Source organism: Equus quagga, chromosome 11 (assembly GCF_021613505.1).
Source record: "Equus quagga isolate Etosha38 chromosome 11, UCLA_HA_Equagga_1.0, whole genome shotgun sequence".
Lineage (NCBI taxonomy): Eukaryota > Metazoa > Chordata > Mammalia > Perissodactyla > Equidae > Equus > Equus quagga.
In genome coordinates this window covers 74697845-74720122 of record NC_060277.1, presented here as the reverse complement: position 1 = coordinate 74720122, position 22278 = coordinate 74697845, and the positions used below count along the sequence as shown (strand labels likewise).

The 22278-nt window shown below is 35.3% G+C and overlaps 1 protein-coding gene across 1 annotated transcript in view; it reads left to right on the top strand.

Annotated features, from left to right (window-relative positions):
* Nucleotides 1–22278, top strand: part of NLK (nemo like kinase) — a 168269-nt gene that overhangs the window by 87891 nt on the left and 58100 nt on the right. The window contains exons 2-3 of the mRNA XM_046676920.1: nucleotides 6683–6812; nucleotides 15122–15177. Of these exons, the coding sequence (XP_046532876.1) occupies nucleotides 6683–6812; nucleotides 15122–15177 (186 nt within the window). The remainder of the gene's footprint in view (nucleotides 1–6682; nucleotides 6813–15121; nucleotides 15178–22278) is intronic.

The window sequence follows — 22278 nt, the reverse complement described above, 5'->3', positions numbered from 1 at the left end:
TATTAAGACTTAGAACCTCATGCTGCAGAAATTCAGATGTCTAAGGAGAGGATACTAGCTCACTATTGCTGGGTTTGGGGTGGAGGATGCGATGAGGCTGGTTCTGCAAGTGTTGGGAAAACTATAAACTGTGTTCAGCTGCTACTATATAGGAAGGCACTACCACTGCTGTGTCATAGGGTGACACAGAAACCAGAGACAGACAGGAAGCTCACAATAAGAAGCAAGTCCTTTTTTTCTCCTCCGGCTCTAAAGCCTTCTATTGTCAGAGCCTAACTTCGAGCTAGTTGGCAAAACCAAAACCCTAGTATTGCAGAGCCCTGTTTAGATGGATGGGTTTGAAGCTGAGAAACAATTGCAGGTGCAATTTTGCATCTGCAGAGCCACCTTTATGATAAACCAAATGTCTGTATATGTTAAAATCTATTTCTGGGTCATATTTCTATTTCATTGGTCTATTGCAGCAAAACAACACTAAGTTACTGTAGCTTTATAATAAGTTTTCGTATCTGGTAGAGCAGTTTTTCCCACCTTATTCTTCTTCAAGAGTGTCTTAGCTGTCCTTGGCATATTTGCCTTTCCATAAATACTTGAGAGCTAATTTTTCTAGTTCCACAAAAAGAAAACATTTTGTTTTTTTTTTTAATTTCACTGAATCTATAAATCATTTTGGGGGAGAATTGAAATTTTTACAATCTTGAGTTTTCTAATCCATGAAAATAGTATATCCATTTATTTATGTCTTTAATTTCTCTCCATAATGTTTTTCAGTCTTTTTGTGTAGAAGTCTTGCATAGCTTTTGTTAGCTTTAATCCCAGATATAGGATATTTTTTATATTAATGTAAGTAGTATTTAAAAATTTTTTCATTTCAATTTTTTATTTTGAAAACTTTCAAACATACATTTTCTTTACTTTTGTTTAGTTAGACCCCATTATACCCATCACTCAGATTCAATGCTTATCAAGATATGATCATTTGTTTTAGCAATCCTTATTACTGAAGTATTTTAAAACAAATCTTAGATCTCAATGTCATTTTACCTCTATATCCTTAAGAGTACATCTCTAGAAAATATGGACATTTAATTTATAGCCATAATTCTAAGCCATATGCAAATTTCCCCTTTTATTTCATAAATGACTTTTTACTATTGGTATGTTCAGTTACTTTTAACTAATAGCATATTGGGACTTACATTTTATATTAAGTAATTATTAAAATTTTAGCTTAGCCACTACAAGATTACATGATAAAGCACTCTCTGTGGCAACTAAAAACAATTTTTTTCTGATGAAGTGAACTTTCTAAATCCATTACAATTTTTAACATTGGCAAAGCCATATTGTTGTAAACCTTCTGTGTGAATAAAACTGTCCTTTTCTTCCATTTAGTGGCTTTTGTATTTATAGACCTACTGTGCATCACAAATTGCCATTCTTTAGTTTTTAAAAAAATCTTTATATTCCTCAGTAGTCCTATTACTGAACACCTATCTTAAGGAAGTCGTCAGTGGGATTAAAGCAAGCACACTTTTGTGTAACAATTTTAGCTTTGGTTACCCTTTGTAACCTCTTCTTGCCCAAAGATGCTTAAATGCAAGAAGGAGATGCAGTTGTGAATTATTTTCCTTTGGGACTTCCTACAGAAACTTTTCCTTCATTGCAACTGGTTTTCCTCGCCATTCCTCGCCACAGTATTCATAGATCTGTTTCTAAGGAGAGGAGTGTGGCTAGTGGGCCATGAAAACTTCTTAGACTTGGCAGACTGGGCTCTGTCATGCTCACCCTCTAACATGAGAAAATCTCCACTGAAAAGACAGTGTGGCAACTTTCCTGCAGGCCGGTCAGACTCCTCACAGAGATATTTGACAGTGACTGAGGAGGAGGAGTCTCTATATCTTCCCAGCATCTGTAATAAGGATGGAACTAATTAATTCATGGTCTAAAGAACAATAAAATATTCCTAAAACAACAACAATCAGCAAAAAATGATTTTTCACCTATATTTTCCCTTAACCAATAACTATTGGTGGGGAGTTGAGGAGATCTTAAAAGTTAGGTCTTATTCACTAGTAACAAGTCTTTGAAAATAAATATGACAGCCTGATATTGGAGGGCTTGCCTCTTCCCTGTTACTCCTCCCTTATCAGAATGGCCCAGTGCTCTCTCATCTGCTGGGATCACTGCTGTTTATACTTATTTAAATGTAGACTTAAAGGATGTTTAAGTTCATATTGAACTCTTCCAGTTAAATGTAGATGTTTTGCTTCTGATCAATAGTATTATGATAGGATATGAGAAAAAGACTAAACTATTTCACTGCTTTGGTTTAGCTATTGTATAAGGCCTTTTTTCCTTAGAATATCAGATTAACAAGTTTGGGGACCATTTTATAAGTATGTGGAAAAAAACAAAAAGGATCTCTTTCTTATGCATAGAGCTAACTCAGCAAATACCAAATTTGGATAAACATAAACATCAGAAAACCCCAACTGATGGAACAAATTCTCTAAATATGAAAGATAAGAATCCTTTTTTATGTGTTGGGGTAGGGGCAGGGAAGCCTAGAAGATTTGTTCTTCTAAATAGCATGCAACTCTGTAAATTATGTCAGCACACAGGAACAAATTATCTAAATATGAAAGATGAGAATCCTTTTTTATGTGTTGGGGTAGGGGCAGGGAAGCCTAGAAGATTTGTTCTTCTAAATAGCATGCAACTCTGTAAATTATGTCAGCACACAAACCATAATCTGTTAAAATTCTGGTTAAAAAGACCAGAGAGACAAATATAAACCCCTTTTTCTTTAACCTATACTGTCCTTGAACATATAACAAGGACTAAGGTACAAAGAAGATACATTTTCTAGACTTATTTATTGTCAGAATTTTTGCCTCAGACTTTGCTATTGTTTTCCCAAGCAGACTTAATCTAAATATAAGTAAAAATAACTTTTAAGGAAATGAATTTCAAAATGAATGTGAAAGTAATAATCTAAATATTTAGAGTCTAGTTAGGAGGTTCTATTACTGAGATGTGTGCAGTGTTGGTACAGTTGACATAGTAATTGTAGTATGTATAGCAAAAAATAGATGATCACTGATTACAAGTTTATGTAAATAGTTTAGAAGAACCTGATTTTCTTAATCCAGGTTGAGGCATTCACATTATAAATTATTTATTTGCTTTGAATAGTTAAAAACCTGTATCAGAAACATGAACTTTAAAACTGCTAAAATGTGGAGAAAAGATTCTTTACATAAAATAAATGAGCATATAATTTCTTGGAGATTCTTGTTGGCTAGTTATACTAATTTAAAGATGTTATGATGTAAAATTCTAGTGCCTGGGAAAGTATCCCCCTAGTAAGTTTCACTCTTGTTTCATTCTAGCCCTTCTGCTTGTCAGTAATTTAAGCAGATTTGGGGCAATGATCACAGTTTCCTGGGATTAAGAAAATACAACAGAACGACCACACCAGATCTAAAAAGCTTCCTGTTTTGGTATTGTACTCTTTTGACTCACTCTGTGTCTCCCTGAAGAATGGCTCGTGGATTCTTCTGGCTATTTAAAAAACAGTTCAACTTGTATTCTAAGTACAGAGAAGAATTGATGTACTCTGGGCAAATGTAAGAAAGGATTCTTTCTCACAACCCTTAAAACTTTATTTTTAATATGGTGTGTGTAGAATTAAACATTAATTTAAAATTTAGGAATTAAATACCTGATACTATAACTTGAATGCTTATGAAGGTAATCAGATGAAATGACAGATGTGCTTTGTTTAGGGCGCCCAGTATTTAGTAGAGAAAGTAACTGACCAGTAAGTGAACTGTAGGTCAAAGGATGGCTCCTTTTTTCTGAAATGAGGAAAGTTGCCCTAAATGTTGTTCATTATCTCTACAGCTGGAGCTTTGTTAACAAGTGCAGTTGGAATAACCAGGGTATTGCAGCAGCAGAGAAACTAAGCACAGCAAGCCTTTCAGTAACAAAGAAAATAAAAGAATTCCTGTGTAACAGGCTTCCACACTTATCTGTGTTCTGTGGTACTGTTTGTGCTGAACTAAAGCATCTGCTACCTCAAGTTAAGAGAGAACAAACTCAACATGGCGTGAAATTACTGCACTGCCATTCACATTCATTAGAGTTATATTGTTACCAGCCACCAGCATGACTGGCTTTTGCATGAATAATAAAATGTGGCTTTGTGGATTTTACCGTAAAACATTACAAGGCGCAGTACTAACCTTGAGCCAGGAGTGGGTTTATCTTAAAGCAGCTTTCCTCACCACAGTAGGGTCGGGACTAGTAAGAAGTCAGAAGTTGGGAAGAAGTATTGTTGTTTGAGGCCTTTGGAAGGGGCATTGTGTTAAATCAATTTAGCCATTTTTAAAACTAATATTTATTGTGCAAGCTAGCTATTATAAATATTAAAATTAATAAAGTACTATTTGGCAACCATCATAGTAATAGTTGATTCAGGCAAAAATCATCAATAGATGCTAAAAGTAGTGGGTCAAAATTTGATAAGGAATAGAATATTTACACAGTTACAAAGGGAAAAAATAGTAACTTTGCAGTGGAGAAACTTGACAGACACTTCATCCAAGTGATCAAAGTTATCAACGGTAATGGGAAAAATTGATGTTATGTGCCTCCTAATGTGATGCACTGAGAAGACATCACTTCTATGTTATTCCTGTTAAAAATGCATAACCTGAATCTAATCATGAGAAAACACCACACAAACTCAAATTGAGGAAAAGTCTATAAAATAACTAGCTTGTACTCTTCCAAAATGACAATGTCATGAAAAACAAAGAATTCAAAGTAACCGTTCTATAGTAAAGAAGACTCAAGAGACATTGACAACTAAATGCAATATATAGTCCAAAATTTTCCTTCCTTGCTATTTCATTGACATTTTTCTTTTCTAGTATCTAGCTACAGAGGTGATGTGTTTGCACGGAAAAAAAAATATTTTTAACAGTCTGAATATAATATTAAATTCAGGTTCCTTCCTATTTTGCTTTCCTAGTTTATGTGGATTTTAAGCTGGGTTGTGGATTTTGATTGGTATTTTTTAAGCAACAGTCAAGAATGTTAGGTCTCTTGGCCTAGTTGAATTACATTTCAAGCTATTGAAGACTTAAAAATGATCATACTTAATGTTTTACCAAATTTGCAATCAGTGGAAGAAAGTAGAGCATTCATGCTGTTTAAAAATACTAGAATGCACCATTTAAGAGTTTCACAAACACTTAGGAAAGGAAGTAGTTAGTGATCACTAAGATGAATTTATAAAGAAGTCATGGAATTCATAGAAAATTTTGGTGTGATTTCCAGACAAACAGGTAGATAACAAGAATGCTTTATTTTCAGGAAGGCAATTTGATGAGTGTCTGATTTCCTTGTGGACAGAGAAAGAAAGAAACTGAGTGATTGTGGTTAATTAAATAAGTAATTAATTGAATAACCATACCCACAATTGAAGATTGGATGCCAGTCTCATAGATAGTTTCTAGTGTTGTATCTGTTGCAGAGATCTATTCTCAGTCCTGTTCTAAACTTTAGTAACTTGGATAAAGGCATTGATGACATATATAGTAGATTTTAAAATGACACATATCTGGGAGGGATAGTCAAAGCATTGGATGACTGAAACAGGAACTGAGAGATAATGGTAGTTAGGAATGTTAGGCAGGAATCTAGCAAAACAAATCTGGTCTGATAGGAATAAATTCTACAAGGACAACCAGTCGTAGATGATAAGTAGAAGGAAAAAAAGCTGTAGGTTAATTCATGGAAAATCAATTTGCCAAGTGGCCAATTGGTCATATTTTTTCCAAGTTTATTGATTTGTTTCTTTTAACTATTTGATTAATATGTATCAATTGGGTCCAGTTAGAAAAGTGGAAACCACACTAGTGTTTCAAACATAAGGAAGTGTAATACAGGGAATTTGTTATACAGGTGTTAGAAAGCTAAAAGAGGAAAAAAGGGGACACCGAGCTGATAGTTAGTAACTACAGGAGGCGGCTACCACGCTAAAAGCTGAGAAACAGAAGAAAAGAGGTTGTCATAACCTAGAAGCTACAGCCCTAAGCTGGCACTTAGACTTCTGAGGAGGGAATACTGTTCAGCTACTGATGGTACTGAAATCTTTATTACTAAAGGATGTTCATTTATAGAAGAAACCGAAATATTTAAACTGTGTTCTCTATGTTAAACTAACTGTGATAAAATCTGAATGAACATCTCTTCTATCTTGAGTTTGGTTCTGAAAATAAAGCATAAAACTAATTTGACCTCAGCCATGTTAATGTTCCACTATATACTTTTTCCCTCCATTTTCAAAATGACTTTACTACTAAATAGCCCTCCTACCTCAGATGTATTGCTAAGTGACCTCTCTGAAAGAGTGAATGTTTCTAGAAATTTAGACAGGGATTTTAAAAAAACAAAGGAAAAAAACATGGCAGATGAGTTGGGTGGGCTAAACACTCTCTTTGATTATAGATGTGTACTTTTTTATAATCTTTCTCACTGACACCTTACACATTAAGTGGATTTAATATTGAGTGTTTTAAAGATATTTGTCATGCTCTGAAACACTGAAGAACAAGGTTTGGAATTGATTTCTCTTTTTTTCCTCTCTTCCCAAATATTGCTTCTTCAGGTCAGTAACAGATCCAAGAGATGGAAAGAGAGTAGCACTCAAAAAGATGCCCAACGTCTTCCAGAATCTGGTCTCTTGCAAAAGGGTCTTCCGGGAATTGAAGATGTTGTGTTTTTTTAAACATGATAATGTAAGTGAAATCGGTGTTTGGGATAAACTGTTCCCTTAGCATGCTTAATTGTATTAGTAAAGAGCAAAAGAGAGTTAAAAGGGGAATATGTAAGTTATTAAGGGGTTTGGAAATCTGAGACAAATTAGACTCTTTTTGTGAGCAATGAGCAAATTTAAGTGAATTCTAAGATTTATCGATTGACAGATAAATATTAATTGATATAAAGCAAATGTTAATATTTAGCTGAGGAACAACACTAATATTCAGCATAAAGATACAGTGTAATATGTGGTCTGAGTAGTGATTTAAGTGGAAATAATTGGCCCCTAATTTTAAATGCTTTATTTTTATCCTTTAATCTTTTTAATCAGAGATTGTTACAGATGTAGGAAGACAATATCTCCTCTAAAAAATAGTACAGTTCTTAAAGTAACATAGCTTAGCTTATTTATGGCTGTGTTTAGAGATGTCAAGACTCACAGGCAAATAGAATTATTGTGGTGTGAGATATAGCTTCTCCTCAACTAATCCTGAATTAAAAGTTTGACACGGTTAGAGTTTACCTGGAGGATGTTAGCATTGGACGCTTAGTTTTCAACTTCATGTGAAAAGAAAAACTGCCTCACATTCTGTATTTGGTACTCAACCTATGCTATTTTAATTGCGGAAATAAAAACTTGTTTGCCCAGGAACCTTTAAAATTTTGGCCAAAGTGTGGATCTCACTTTGAGAGAGATTTGTAAAAGTTTGAACTATTTGGTAAAACTAGGAGTATCAAACTTAGATTTACTTGAAGCTCCTTGGTTTGATGTATTTCATTTTATTGATTGAAATCTCTTTTCCTTAAACTTTTTAAAAAGTTATTACTGTCCTTCAGTCAGTTGGAACCGTTCAGCAGTGTGTTTGTTTTAATAACTTTCAGAATATCACTCGAGTTGCTATTTTATGACTTGCTCCTCAGATTTTGGAAGTGATTCAGAATGATGTCTAGCGCTTGCTTAGTTATTTATTTCTCGAATCTGCCTGAGCGCCACCCCAACATCAAAGAGTACAAACTTTATATACATTGTCAGAGACTCAAGTAAAGATATACATGGTGAAGAAAATTTCAAATGAGGCTTCAGAAATTTGCTTCCTAAGGATTTCAATGGTTTATTATATTCAGACCTATCTTGGCTTCTTTTGTAAAGGAGGGATGGTGTAATAGGCTGCTATTTGTATATATTGGTATCTTTGCTTATGACTCATTCCTATAGAGTAACTAATTAAGTTACAAAGATAGTGTCAGAATGAGTAGTATAAGAAAAGAAACAAACTGAATTCTTGAAAATCATACCTATTAAAACACAGCAACTACTGTTTAGAGCTCCTAAGCACTATCATAAGAGAGTGCTTGTGACTTCTGTGGGGATGTTCAAAAGTGAGGCAGATAGTTGGAGATGAAGATGACATGGCACCACTGTTTGTGTAATGAATTTATGCTGTGCTCTCTGAGATCTATCTCTAAAAGCATCTCAAGGCCGGCATCCCTGAAATGCGTGGAATGCCAGTCTAAGAGGGAACTGGTATTTGGTGTAGTTCAGGCAACAAATGTTTATTAATTGTGTCCTGTGTACAGAGTACAGTGCTAGGTCATGTGGAGGATACAAAAAAAGTTTAAAACATGGTCCTTTGTTGAGGAGGGTGGACCAGGTGCTTAATACTTGTTACTGTGTATCAGAAAGTATGCTAGACGATTTACACACATTAATTCAGTTAATCCTTAAAAATCTTGTCAAATAGGGGTTGTTATCTCTACAGAGGAGGAAGCCAAAGCTTAGAGTTAAGTAACTTGCCCAAGGTCAAGGTGGCACAAGATTGGAGTCTAAATTTGTCTTGCTTCAGAGCCTGTACTCATTGATTCAGTGAACATTTATTGTGCACATCCTATATCCCTAAACTATGTTAGCTTCTAGGGGTTTCCACCCTCAGGGAATTTTGTAATGTGATAAATACTATGATAACGGGGCTATGGGAAGACTGCCTGCATGGTTAAACATTAGTACAGGACAGTCTGTGTACTGTGCATAGCAAAAAGCTGGGCAACCAAACCCAGAAGTATGTTAGAATCACCAGGTGAGCCTTAAAAATGCAGTTTTGTGGGTTTCATCCCAGACCTACTCAAGTGAAATCTCTGGGGTTGAGGCCCAGGTATCTGCTTTTTAAAAAACTTCTCTGGTGAATGGTGGCAGACAAGTGCCATAATATTAAGGAAAAGAGAGTAATTGTTGTGGACTTAGAAGCTCAATGATGCTGTAAACATAGAGAAGGCAAACCTTAAGATGAGCCTTTTGAGATTAAGATTTGATTAAACAGCAGGAGAAGAAAGGAATGTCATGATGAAAATGGCATTTAGAAAGATTAACCTGGCTGTTGTAGGAAGTTTGGATTTTAATTTGGGTGGCTTTTTATGTGTCAGAAAATAGCTATAAAGCCCTAGAAGGCTTTGGATTTTCTTTTGAACAGAACCTTCAAAGTCACTGTATCAAATTCAGTGATTTCAAGTGATCTGACTGATTGAGATACACACACACATACATATATACACACACACATATTTATACTTTTTTTTTTCTTCTTAAAGGACAGGTTGTTCATCATCTTAAAGAATAGGTTCACCTTGATGTAGTAACTTAGGGAAATAGAAATCAATCTTTCTAAAGATTGATGTTGTTTAGGCTTATCACTAGTGTCTAGTCAGAATCTGAGCTATTATAAAATCTGGCAAAATATTTTCTAGTTCTCTCGCCTATGCACTTGTGCATGTACACACACACACACAATTGTCATCTTATCAGCTTGGAAAGGGATAATTGAGGTTTTTTCAGTCTTGTACTTCTGTGAAAATCTGATGAATCCTATGAACCCTTTCTTTGAAAAATACACATACACAATTTTTATGTCATTTTAGGCTTTCGCTGGTCCTCTAAAGTGCATTTAGAGCCCTGTTAGAGTCCACTGATTTGTGCTAAGAGCCCTTGTAATACAAGTCTTGGGCTTTTTCTTGTCCTCAGGCAATAGCACTGAGCACACAGTATGCAGTCAGTCTATTTGAAGAGTGAGTAAATGTAAGTGATAGAAAAAAAAAAATCTCGGAGTCTGGAAGGATAACCTCAGTGATCTCTCTTGGAGTTACTTTTCTCCAGTCTTAGTTCTGGAGTACTCTAGAGAGGGGTAGAGGAGGCAAAGAGGAGGCAGCGGAGCAAAGAAGGATCATTCACTTTCCTTTGTATAGTCTGACCTGACGCAAAACAAGGCCTCTTTGAATTCATAAGCAGGCTAAAGAATCATACCAATATGAGACCCAATAGGACCCTTCTCTGAATGCTGACATGCTGTTCAGCTGCAGACAGTATTAGTGCTAATGGTTTTACTGCTAAGGAGTATGAAAAGGCAAAGGATGCTGTAGAGTAGATTAATTTCCAGTGGATTTGGTTTTATTTGCTCTGTACCTAAAATTTGTGGTACTGGGCACATTCTTGATGCATTTAAAATAATACAGTCTCTCATGTTCATGGACTGGAAAACTCAGTGTGGTTAACATGTTCTCCCCAAGTTGAGCTGTATCTTCATTGTAGTCCCAATCAAAATCCCAGCAGGGTTTTGTGAGTATGTATATGTGGAAATTCACAAATATTCTGAAGTTTATGGACATGGAAAAGACCTGAAATTCTCAAGAGAATCTTGAAGAAGGTGAACAGAGTTGGAAATTCACACTTCCAGATACTGAGATATATATGAAGCTACAGAAATCGAGGCAACACAAGGATAGACAAATAGATTAATAGAACAGAATAGGGAGTCTCTGAACTGATATACACATATATGTTCACCTGATTTACAAGAGAGGCACCACTGCAATCCATTGGTTGGGCATTTCAATAAATAGGAATCAATTAGATATCCATATGAAAAAACTACTTCACAACATATGCATAAATTAATTCAAAATGGATCATAGACTTAAATGCAAAAGGTAAAATGATTAAGTTTATAGAATAAAACTTAGGAAAATATCTTCATGACTTCAAGATAAGCAAAGATTTTTTTAGCTGGACAAGTAAAGCATTGACCATCAAAAAAATTGTGAAACTGGACACCGCATGCTCATCAAAAGTTAAGAGAATGAGAAGACAGACTTCAGACATATATCCAACAAACAACTTGTTTTCAAAATATATTATGTGATAGCACAATTTGTTAAATTAATATTTAGCATTTGAGGTAGTCCATTAGTAATAAATATTTTACTTGACATTTTTGATACTGTAAATTCTGTATCTAAACATCATATATCTAATGAAGAGCTTCTACAAATCAAGAATTTTTGTCCATCAGTAAAAGACTTAATCAAGAATTTCACAAAAGAGGATAACCAAATGGCTAATAAACATATAGCAAAATGCTTAAAGTCATTAGTCATCAGAGAAATGTAAATTAAAACCACAGATTTTCATTATTTGCTAGGTACTATTTAAATGCTTCGCATGTTTTCTTTCACTTAATCCTCACTAAATTCCTATGAGATATGTCAATTTTACAGATGAGGAAACTGACTTAGATTAAGAGATAATGGGATACTATACACCCACCAGAAAGGCTGAAATCAAAAAGACTGACAATACACAGTATTGACAAGGATATGAATCCACTGAAACTCTTATCGTTGCTTGTGAGAGTGTAAATTTGTAAAACCACTTTGGAAAACTGGCAGTTTCTACTCAAGCTAAATATATACCTACCCAATGATCCAGCAGTTCTGCTCCTTGGTATACTCAAGACAAATGACTCTATAAATCCGCCAAAAGACATGTACAAGAATGTTCATAACAGCTTTATTCATAATACCCAGAAATTGGAAACAACTCAAATGTTTGCCAACGGTACTCTAAGTACGTTGTGTTATATTCCACTCATATAATGGTATACTACGCATCGATAAAAGGATGAACCTCTGTTCCATCAACATGGATGAATCTCACAGGCATAACAGTAAATGAAAGAGGCCAGACATAAAAGACTTCACTCTTTATGATTTAATTTGTAAAGTTCAAGGACAGGCGAAACAAATCTATGGTGATGGAAATGAGAATGGTAACCTCTGAGCAGGGTGGGTTTTGACTGGAAAGGAGCAAGGGGGCCTTCTGGGATGTTGAAATGCTTAATTTTTTTATCTAGATTTTAACTGTGGAGTCAAAATTCATCATATTATGCACTTTGTGTAAAAGTTAATCAAATTATACACTTAGGATTTGTGTACTTTACTATATGTTACAACTCTATAAGAAATAATAGTAACATAGTCTCTACCTTAAAGAACTTGTACTCTACTGGGAGATGAGAGAATGAGGAGGGGATAGGTCCTTTGCTAAACATGGGATTTAACTGGATTCTCTGAACAGTTAAATTTCTAGTCCTTGTATTTAGGATTTGAGATTATTCGTGGCAAATGTTTTATTGATAAAAGACATAAAAGGCTGGCTAGAAAAAACTAAGCCATTTACTCATCATGTAACCAATTTATAGGGAATCTTCTAACATCGCAGAGGTTAAAATTCTAAAAAGCAGCTACCATAATGAGCTTTTGTCCAATTCTTAAAAGATGTGAGAAATGTGCTGAACAGTGTTCGGCAATGACCGTTATTTAAGGATGTAACTTTAGTTCATTTTTTAATTAGACAAGTCTGCTTACTTTTTTTGTATTTGAGATCCTTTGAAGAGTCGGTGGTATTTTGGGATACTTTGACTTTTTACAAGTCAGAGCCTTTACAAGCGTCCTCCTATTTACATCATAAGGCTAATCTCACACACTTTATTCCCACAAATAATGGTGGGGCTATAGAGGGACTCGGGCTATTTAAATAGGGAGTCAGGCATGAAGTCTGGAGTTTGAAACTCTGCTACTATTCCTTCCCACTTACTCATTTACAACACTTCTGAGATTCCTGGATCATTTCTACTGGTCTAAGCACTGTTTTTACCACCTGGAAACGCTGTGGAATGCTGTCTTCTGATAAACATTTTGAGGTAGAAAGAATGGGAGTATAAAACAACAGCCGTTTAAAAAGTTCCAGGCAGAGTTTAAAATATTGTACCTTTGAAGCTAAGAATCACAGCTAAATGCTTTAGTGCAAATGTCTAACCCTGTTTTATATAGCTTTTCTCCAAAATCCTCATCAAATTTGGAGTAAGAAAGCCTCATTCTTCTCTATCAAGGTTTAAAATGTATGGTTGTCACTTTCCTCTAGATAACCTCTAATTATAGAAGATAGATTTGAAGTGTAAAATAGCTTTGTCCAATGGACGCTGTCACTCATTGCATTCTGTTTTCCTCCAAGACAGGATGTGTGTTGTTCAGATACAGAGTTTAGAGTCCGAAAGATGTCAAGCAAAACACTGATTTCTAACTGCCTTCCTCAAGCATCAAATAGTCATGTTAAAAATTGTTCTATCACATAATGAGAAATGAATTTACGTGAATTTGTGACACTAATTACAGGTTTTTAAAAATATACGTGAAATAATTTATCTTTCATATGATAAAAATTATTTTAAGAAACTGGAAAATCTCTTTATTTTCTGTTTATACCAAGATTCCAAGTATAAATATTTTAAGTCAGAAAGGAAAGATAGGTATTCTTTATAAAACATCTAAACTATTTTAAAATCTTTGTTTAACTGTTTTAAAGTGAGTGAAGGCTTTTTCATTACAGGAGATTTTAGTTTAATTTAAAATTTTAAAGTGACAAATACTTGGCTGAAAAAAGAATAACATTTGAAATGAACCAGGTTTCTTCCACATGTAAATCACAAGGGGAAAAGAAAGAGATGGAGGAGAAATCTATAGGTTAAAACTTAAAAGCCATCAATCAACCATAATATTTAGACTAACAAACTTTTTTAAAAAAATGAGAAAATTAGAAATTTGAGCACTGGATATTTGATGGTATTAAAAACATTGTTTTAGATTCGGTAACTATTTTTTTTAAGTTTTTATCTTTTAGACATACTTACTGATGTATGGCTGAAATAACTCTGATATTTGCTTCAAAATTATTAAGGATAGTAGAGGGTATAGATGAAACAAGAATGGCTATATGTAGATAACTACTAAGGCCAGGTATTGATTGCATGAATATTCTTTATACTGTTTTCCCACTTTTATATGTTTGAAGTTCTCCATAATAAAAGTTTTTTCCTTAAAAAACTAAGCTAAAGATCAGAAAATTTGAACTTGTACCACACAGTTTATTTCCTGTTAAATAACTTTTCCCATATCCTTTGAGCCTGGTATTTCTCATTAGCAAGATAGGTTCAGACTCTTAGCTGTGACATCATAGACGGGACTTCAAAGAGTAGCTAGACAGCTAGTAGGGGAAGTAGGCCTGTTATGTTTTGATGGCAGAAGTTACATTGGTAGTATGCTCCTTTTATAAAGGACTTGAATTCTAGATGCCTGAAAGTCCTTTTTTCCCACCCTAGTGCCTTCTTTTTTTGTATTTAGAATAAAATCCAAAATGCTTAACATAATTTAAAGGTATATTGTGTGGTGTATTCCCTGCCTTCCTCTTCTATTTTATCCCAGTCTATTTTCCTCCCACCCACTATGTTCCATAAGCACTAACATTTCTATTTCTAGAATCTTCCTGGTTCTTTCTTGCCTCAGTGCCTTTATGTTACCCTCATTGCCTGACCAACTCCGATTTGGCTTTCACCCCTTAGTATTACTTCAGGGAAGATTTTTCTCGCCATTCATCTGTACTTTTTCCCTTCATAATAATCAATGTCATAATATATTTGTGTAACTGTTTGTTTAATGCCTTCCTCTCCTCTAGTCACAAGAGCAGGGACGATATCAGTTTTGTTTATCAGTATAACCCAAGAGCCTACCAAGTAGAACACACTTAGTAAACATTTTTTGAACAGAAATAAAGGAATGAGTAGTATGTATATGTTTCTTCATGTTCTTAGAGCAACACTGATTGTTCAAAATAGGGTGTTTCTTTCCAACACTTTCTCCTGTGCATGGGTACTGGTAGCATGTAGTATAAAACCAATTGCCTCTCTCATTTTGGTTTAGGTAGAATTGTCTTTTAGATAGTAAGTTTACAAACCCATCTTAAAGTTTAGGACTATATTCTTGACTGATAAATTTAGTTACTCTCAGTGGGAAATTGTAACTAATCCTTAGATCATTTAAGAGTTAATAGTATTTACTTGCATTTATGTCATATTTTGTTTCCTTTTTAATTCTCTAAATTTGTCTTTTTTTTTCTTCCTTTTCTCAGGTACTCTCTGCCCTTGACATCCTCCAACCTCCACACATAGACTATTTTGAAGAAATGTATCCTAACCAGAGAATGTGAAAGAAGGGGACAATTTTGTATTAATTTGTTCTGTAGCACCTTTTGGGGTTCATGCCTTGAAGTATCTTAAATCTCATCCTTGCAGAAATGATTGAGTACCTGGAACCAGGTAATTTTGAAATCCCAAGTATCTGACAGAGTGTAATATTACCAATATATCCTGAGTGGTGATAACTACAAAACAGGACTTCTGAACAGATATTTTACTTACATCACACAAAGCCTTATGAGATAGGTGGTTACCATCCCCGTTTTGCAGATGAAATCAGTGAGATAGCTGTGTTGTAGTGGAACTCAATAAAGTGCTCTTGTCACTATACAACAACTGCCTGTCAATCAAGAGGATAATACCGCCCTTTTTTCTACCACTTGCAGTAAGGTAAAAATTAAAGAGAGAGGGCAAGTTAAATGTCCCAAGTTCCTTGGAATAATGGTGGTTGTGATGGTAATAGCCATTACTTACATAAGTTTTTTATCAGATGCCAGGCACAATTCTAAGTTCTTTACACTTATGTGTTTATTTAATCCCTATAACACCCATCTGAGGAAGATCTTGTGATTATTCTCATTTTACAAAAGAGGAAATTGAAGCACAAAAGATAAAAAACTTGACCAAGATCACAGAGCTAGTAAGTGTTGGGATTGAGGTTCAATTCCAGGCAGTATACTGACTCTATACTCTTGATTTCAGCCCCAGCCTATATGATTCTCTTAGGATAGAGGCTTTTACATTCACTATTACTACTGTTAATGTGTAAAAATAGTATGTTGGGTATCATGGATAATAATAAATTGTAAAATAATGCCTGGTAATAGTTCCTGAGATTGTGCATGAAAAAACTTGGGACATAGGTTAGTCCATCTGATGTTTCTAGGCAAAGCATCACCATTTATCATGCTGTATTTAACTTGGGAAAGCTTTAAGTGAAGGACAGGGAATCCTGAATCTTTGAATTTGGTGAGCTCATGATAGTACAGTTTATTCACTCCAGGCTTTTTATTAACACTAGACCTGTGACTAAGAATGGAAACCAATATAATAGCAAGACGCTTTTGCTGATTCAGCAGTGAGATAAACTAAAATTTCATTCTACACGGGTGGTAGGTAATTCCATATTAGACAATTGTCTTTGAAAATTTCTTTAAAAACTGGGAGCAATTAAGAACTTCCCGAAGGGAAAGAGAACGGTTAAGCTGACTAGGGAAGTGGGAAACCTTATAAGGTGATAGAATTGTTACTGATCAACACTTCTGGAATGTTTTGATCTGACAAACCAAAAGCTCTTGAATGCTGTAGTTATTGGTGAGAATGTAACCCATGAATCCTTTATGGAATTAATTCCTTTGTGCATTAAAGGGTTAACTTAAAGGACTTGGGTGCTCCAGCCCTGCACATTCCGAAGAAAAGACTGGCCCTTGACCAGCCCCTGGCTAATAAAGAGTCTCTGTCTACCAGAGTTCTTGAGCCAGGCCAGATGGTTCTGACATACCCTTTTTTAAAGATTTTATTTTTTCCTTTTTTCTCCCCAAAGCCCCCCCAGTACATAGCTGTATATTCTTAGTTGTGGGTCCTTCTAGTTGTGCCATGTGGGATGCCACCCCAGCATGGCCTGACCAGCGGTGCCGTGTCTGCGCCCAGGATTCGAACCAGTGAAACCCTGGGCCCCCGTAGTGGAACACACGAACTTAACCACTCAGCCACGGGGCCAGCCCCAACCCTTTTTTAAAAAGTACAAAATTAACTGAGGATAGAAGAATTAAGAAAGTTCTTTTCTCCTCAACTATAGGTCAGTAGTAGCAACTGAGGAGAAAGCATTAATGATTCCATTTCATAGCCTTTCTGAAGATTACCTAGGTCCTCACTGAAGAAAAGGAGGGAGCTGGTGGCAGTGAGGCAGTGCTTGTTTCATTCAGCAGAAGTTAACTTCCTACACCTGGCCAGGAGCCACCTTCTTTATCCTTTTAATTGATGGGAGGGGAATCCATGTCCTGGAAGGCATTCCTATGAATGTGAAATACTATTTCTGCCTTAATGGAAATAAGGTTGCTGACTAACCTTGAAATTAGAAGGAATCCTTTTTATTAAAAGAATAATTTACCCTCAGGTTTGGTGATTCACTGAAAGGACTCACTGGACCCAGGAAAGCTGTTCTATTGACAGTTACGGTTTATTACACCAAAAGGATACAGATTAAAATCAGCAAAGGAAAAGGTGCGTAAGGCAGAGTCCAGGAGAAAGCAGGCACAAAGTTCCAGTTGTCCTTTCCCAGTGGAATTGCACAGATAGTGCTTAATTCTCCCAGTGACAAAGTATAGCAACACAGGCAAATGTTGTCAACAAGGGAATCTCACCATCTGGTGTGGCCAAAGCCCCAGGTATACTAAGACACTCTTACGAGGCAGGATGTTGCAAGGGCTCAAAGGTTATTTCTCTTAGGAGCTGGTCAGGAGCTAGTCCAAAAGTCTTCTACAGTGTTTAGGTTTTGGGCAGCCCAGATCTGCTGACTTAACCCTTTATTGCACATAGGCCATCTGTAGGGAAAAAATGTTTTCATATAAGATAATAGGTGAATATGAGTATATTTTATAAATGCCATATATATTTAGAGTCTCCTTACTGAACACTTAGCTAATTCATTATATCCATTTCTGTCTTATAGTTCAAGCACAAATTGTTTATATCAGGCATTAATTTTGTGTACTTGGGTCTGTCATTCCTTTAAAAACCGTATGTGTGCTTCTATAAGCTAGGAGTTCTCAATCATTTACTATTATTGACCATAATTTAATTGAGTCTGGCAGATCCTTGATTCATTATTATTTCAAATACTTGCAGAGCAGAGGAAAAATTAGCATAGTTATTGTTTAAAACCATGAGTGGTATAGGTGGTATAATAGCGTTGGTAGCTGATTTCAGCCCATTTCATTAGTTAGCGGAATGATTCTATGAAATTCCCTTCTCTAGAATTGTTCGTGAATGTTAAAGCCTTTGCCAGAAAATATTTGTGGGACCCTCTGGTAAACATTTACTTAAATGTTTTACTCTTTACTAGATTTTTTACCTTCAGGTTAAAAAATTGACATCTGTTGCTTTCACAGTAATTTGCTGGTTACAGATGTGGAAAAATCTTCCAAATGTAAACCTCAATATTTTTGTTTTCTGTTGTCTAATTTTTAGCTACATGTAAAATGATGCACAGAAAAAAATGATTTTCCAGTGGTGGTGGCATTTGGAAAACACTGAATCTTCTTAACATAAAAAAGTATTAGGGGCCAGCCCCATGGCATAGTGGTTAAGTTGATGTGCTCCGCTTCGGCGACCTGGGATTTGAAGGTTCAGATCCCAGGCACAGACCTACACACACCACTCGTCAAGCCATGCTGTGACAGCATCCCACATACAAAAGAGAGGAAGACTGGCACAGGTGTTAGCTCAGGGCCAATCTTCCTTACCAAAAAAAATAAAAATAAATAAATTAAACCTGTAATTGCCACAGGATTATAAAGACTTTTTAGGAAGGCATGATTTAGTTTGGAGTACAGGATACCAAAAATTAATAGAACAGCTATTGAATGGATATGTAAGAAATGCCTGTTTACATATGTGCTCTGTCTTTGCTAATTCTTTTAATATTGTAATAGGAAGTTTTCTGTCATATGCTTTTTAATACAAGCAAATTTGTTGCAGCCAAAGCAAAAAAATTTTTTCCCTTAATTTCCCTCTGAAAAATAAAACTTACTATCTAAAACACAAAATCCTGAAGATTAATCAGGGCCAGCCCAGTGGTATAGTGGTTAAGTTTGCACACTCCGCTTCACCAGCCCAAGGTTTGCTGATTCGGATCCTGGGAGTGGACCTAGCACCACTTGGCAAGCCATGCTGTGGCAGGCGTCCCACATATAAAATAGAGGAAAATGGGCACAGATGTTAGCGCAGGGCCAATCTTCCTCAGCAAAATTAAAAATTAAATAAAATAAATTTTAAAACTATATTGAAGATTAATAGGATCTCAAGTTATTATTTGATTTCAACTTAATATGTTATCCATCTGTATCAGTAGCTCCCTTTGTAGTATCTCAAAAACATGGCATACGCATTACATGTGCTTTTAGACAGTGGTTTTTTAAATTAGAGGATTGTTGTGTCTTTGCAGATTTTAGAATAAATATTATCTTGAGTTTTAAATATGTGCTTTGATCATGAAATTGTGCTTTGTAGAAACTGTTTTTGAGGTCTGTTTGAGGCTCTGTCATTTTGGGTAAGTGCTAAGTGTATTGCTGTGCATCTAATGGATGTTCTAGTTACGTGATAAAGCAGTCAGTTCATAGAGTCAAATATATATGCATTTATCATGTTATTTAAGTTGTAAAGGGAAAGAACCTTAAGTAGTCTTCCATTCTACATACCATATCATTATACTTTTTTCTAAGATTAGGAAATTTGGATGTTATATTGCATATGTAAGTTTTAGTAGACAAACATTTTAAACCAGAAAGTCTCCTTAAAACTAATTGAATAGTTAATCTCATTTTAGAAAATCTGAGATCCATGAACATTTTGATGTAATCAAGTGTACAGTAAGAGTATCAGCATATGCTGTCATGCAATCATGTTTTTCCCTGAAACTAATAGAATGATTACATCCGTGCCCACCCAAAATTTGTCTTGGGTTTTGAAAGACCATACATCTTTAGATAACTCTTTAAGCAACTTTTAAAAAGACAGTATCTGGATTATAACTGTTTATAAATCTACCTGCAGGGTGCAACAGATTTAGCACAAGTCAGATATGGAAGGAGCAATAAATTCTAACATGATCTCTGTATCTTCTAGCTTTTGTGTTTTCATATTTTTAAAATTTAATATATCAACCTAGAAAATATATTCTTTAATGATTAAGAAAGATTATATATTTTTCTGAGTTGAACTTTTAGCTTGTTAAAGGATTTGCACTTTGAGTTTCTATTTGGAAATCTGTATGAAAACAGTTTGGCACTTAATTACTTTGAGCTTACTGAAATTTAATCCAAGAGAACCCAGTTCTGATTGTTGGGTTGGAAAACGTTATTTATCATGCTTCAGTCAGGATTCTGGACTCTGAACATAAACAAGCCCCTTCCTGGAAAGTACTGGATGCCTACTGGGTTGGAAATAAAAAATTTGGCTCGCTTTGGGAAAAGCTTATATTTGACTTGAAACATAATCTTAGCATTTTATGGAGAAGAATATGAGTGGTGCAGGTCTTCTGTGCAAAGAACAGTTACAACCTAAAACCAGTGGAAATGAGAAGTCTAATGGAGTGACCATGTGTCCTGGTTTGCCAGGATTTGTGGATTTTAACTGATGTCCTAGTATAATTATTAACAAGTTCTTCCTTTCATTTTCTAAAATGACCCTGCTTGGATAATAGATTTGGCTTGTGCAGGCGGTGTTTAAACAGGAATCTCTTGTCATAAAGACAGTGAGGAAACCTATATGTCCATTTCGGCCAGTTAGAGTCCTTGGTAGGTAGTAACGTAGTTTTTAGCTCCCCAGATGTAGTAGTTTGATTGATAGTTTTTGTATACTATATTTTATAGCAACATTTTATAATTTAAAGGAAACACAATACGTGATTCCCTGGTGCTTTGAAGCCCTCAGGGAATCTTAGGAGTCAGTGAAGAGCTAAGAACAAACAATGAAATGTGTATGTGCATATGTAAGTGCATTCTTCGTGCAAGAACAGTACCAAAAAGGACCAGAAATCTACATCTTGGGAGCTTTGAAGATTCCTATATTATTAGAATTTCCTCTTTGTTTATTCCATAAACATAAGCATCAATTATACTCCTAGAACCAGGAATGTTTTTCTCTTTTGCTCGCTGTTGTATTCCCAGCACTTAGAACAGTGCCTAACATATAGTAGGTGCTAAATAAATATTTGTTAAATGAATGACTAAGATAGTCTCTGTCCTCCAGGTTTGTAATCTAGCGGGGGATACAATCATATAAATAATAAATATAACATAGGTTAGAAAGTATAGTGATAGAAAAGAATCAGTGTATCCTGAGAGCGTTGGGGGTCTGATTTTTACTCTTTCCCATGTTCATTTCCAAGCTGGATTACTTGAAAAGCATTTGATGATTTAAAACAGAAACAAAAACTTTCACTTACCCACTGTCACCAATTCTGGCTCTTTACCTCTGAAGGTTAGGACAGAAATGCAGAGAAAGGCAAAACAGAGGAAAGGTTAGCAGACAATCCAAGAGCAGCTAAATTCCTGACTTTAACCCCCACTTAGTCAATATTTATTCATTCAGCCTTATTTATTCATTCAGCCAAACATTTAGCACTCCTTTGTATTTAACATTGTACTAATCTCTGGGGGGCGAGATATAAAGATGAATTGTTCATTTGTTTAATGTTTATTTAATTTAATGTGTCAGGCACTGTTCTAAATACTCTTATCTTCATTTTACAGATGAAGAAACTGTGGCTTAGAGAGGTAAATAACTTGTCCAAAGTCACTTAGAAATGACAGAGCTGTGATTTAAACCCATGTTGACTGGTCCACTGGGGTGGGAGTGCTGTTAACCCACTGCTGCCTCTTAATGCTTTCCCTCAAGAAGAATACAGTCTGTGGGTGAGATAAGATGTAAAGAAATAACTATCACATATAGTAGAATGTACCCAAAGAATATAGACAGGTGCTGTGGGACTTTAAAAGAAGGAGAGGTTCCTCCATGTAGAAAAAAAATAAGAAGACTTCATGGAGGAAAAGACATTTCAGATGAGTGTTAAAGAATGAAAAGCATTTGGATGGGTAGCATTGAGGAGGATGGATGTTCCAGATGGAGGGAGTAAGTATCAGGAGCATCTTTTAGGCAATGGCAAATCATCCAGTTGGCTGGAGTTTAGAATGCATGAATAATGAGAAATTAAGCTAGTTGGGGCCAAGTCATGGGGGGCCTTGAATGTTGAACTAGGGAAATTCATTTTTATTCAGTAGGGATTTGAGGGCCCAGTGGAAGATTTTTTGGTGAGGAATGACAGAATCAGAAGTGTACTTTACAAACTTAACAAAGAGTTTCTATTTGG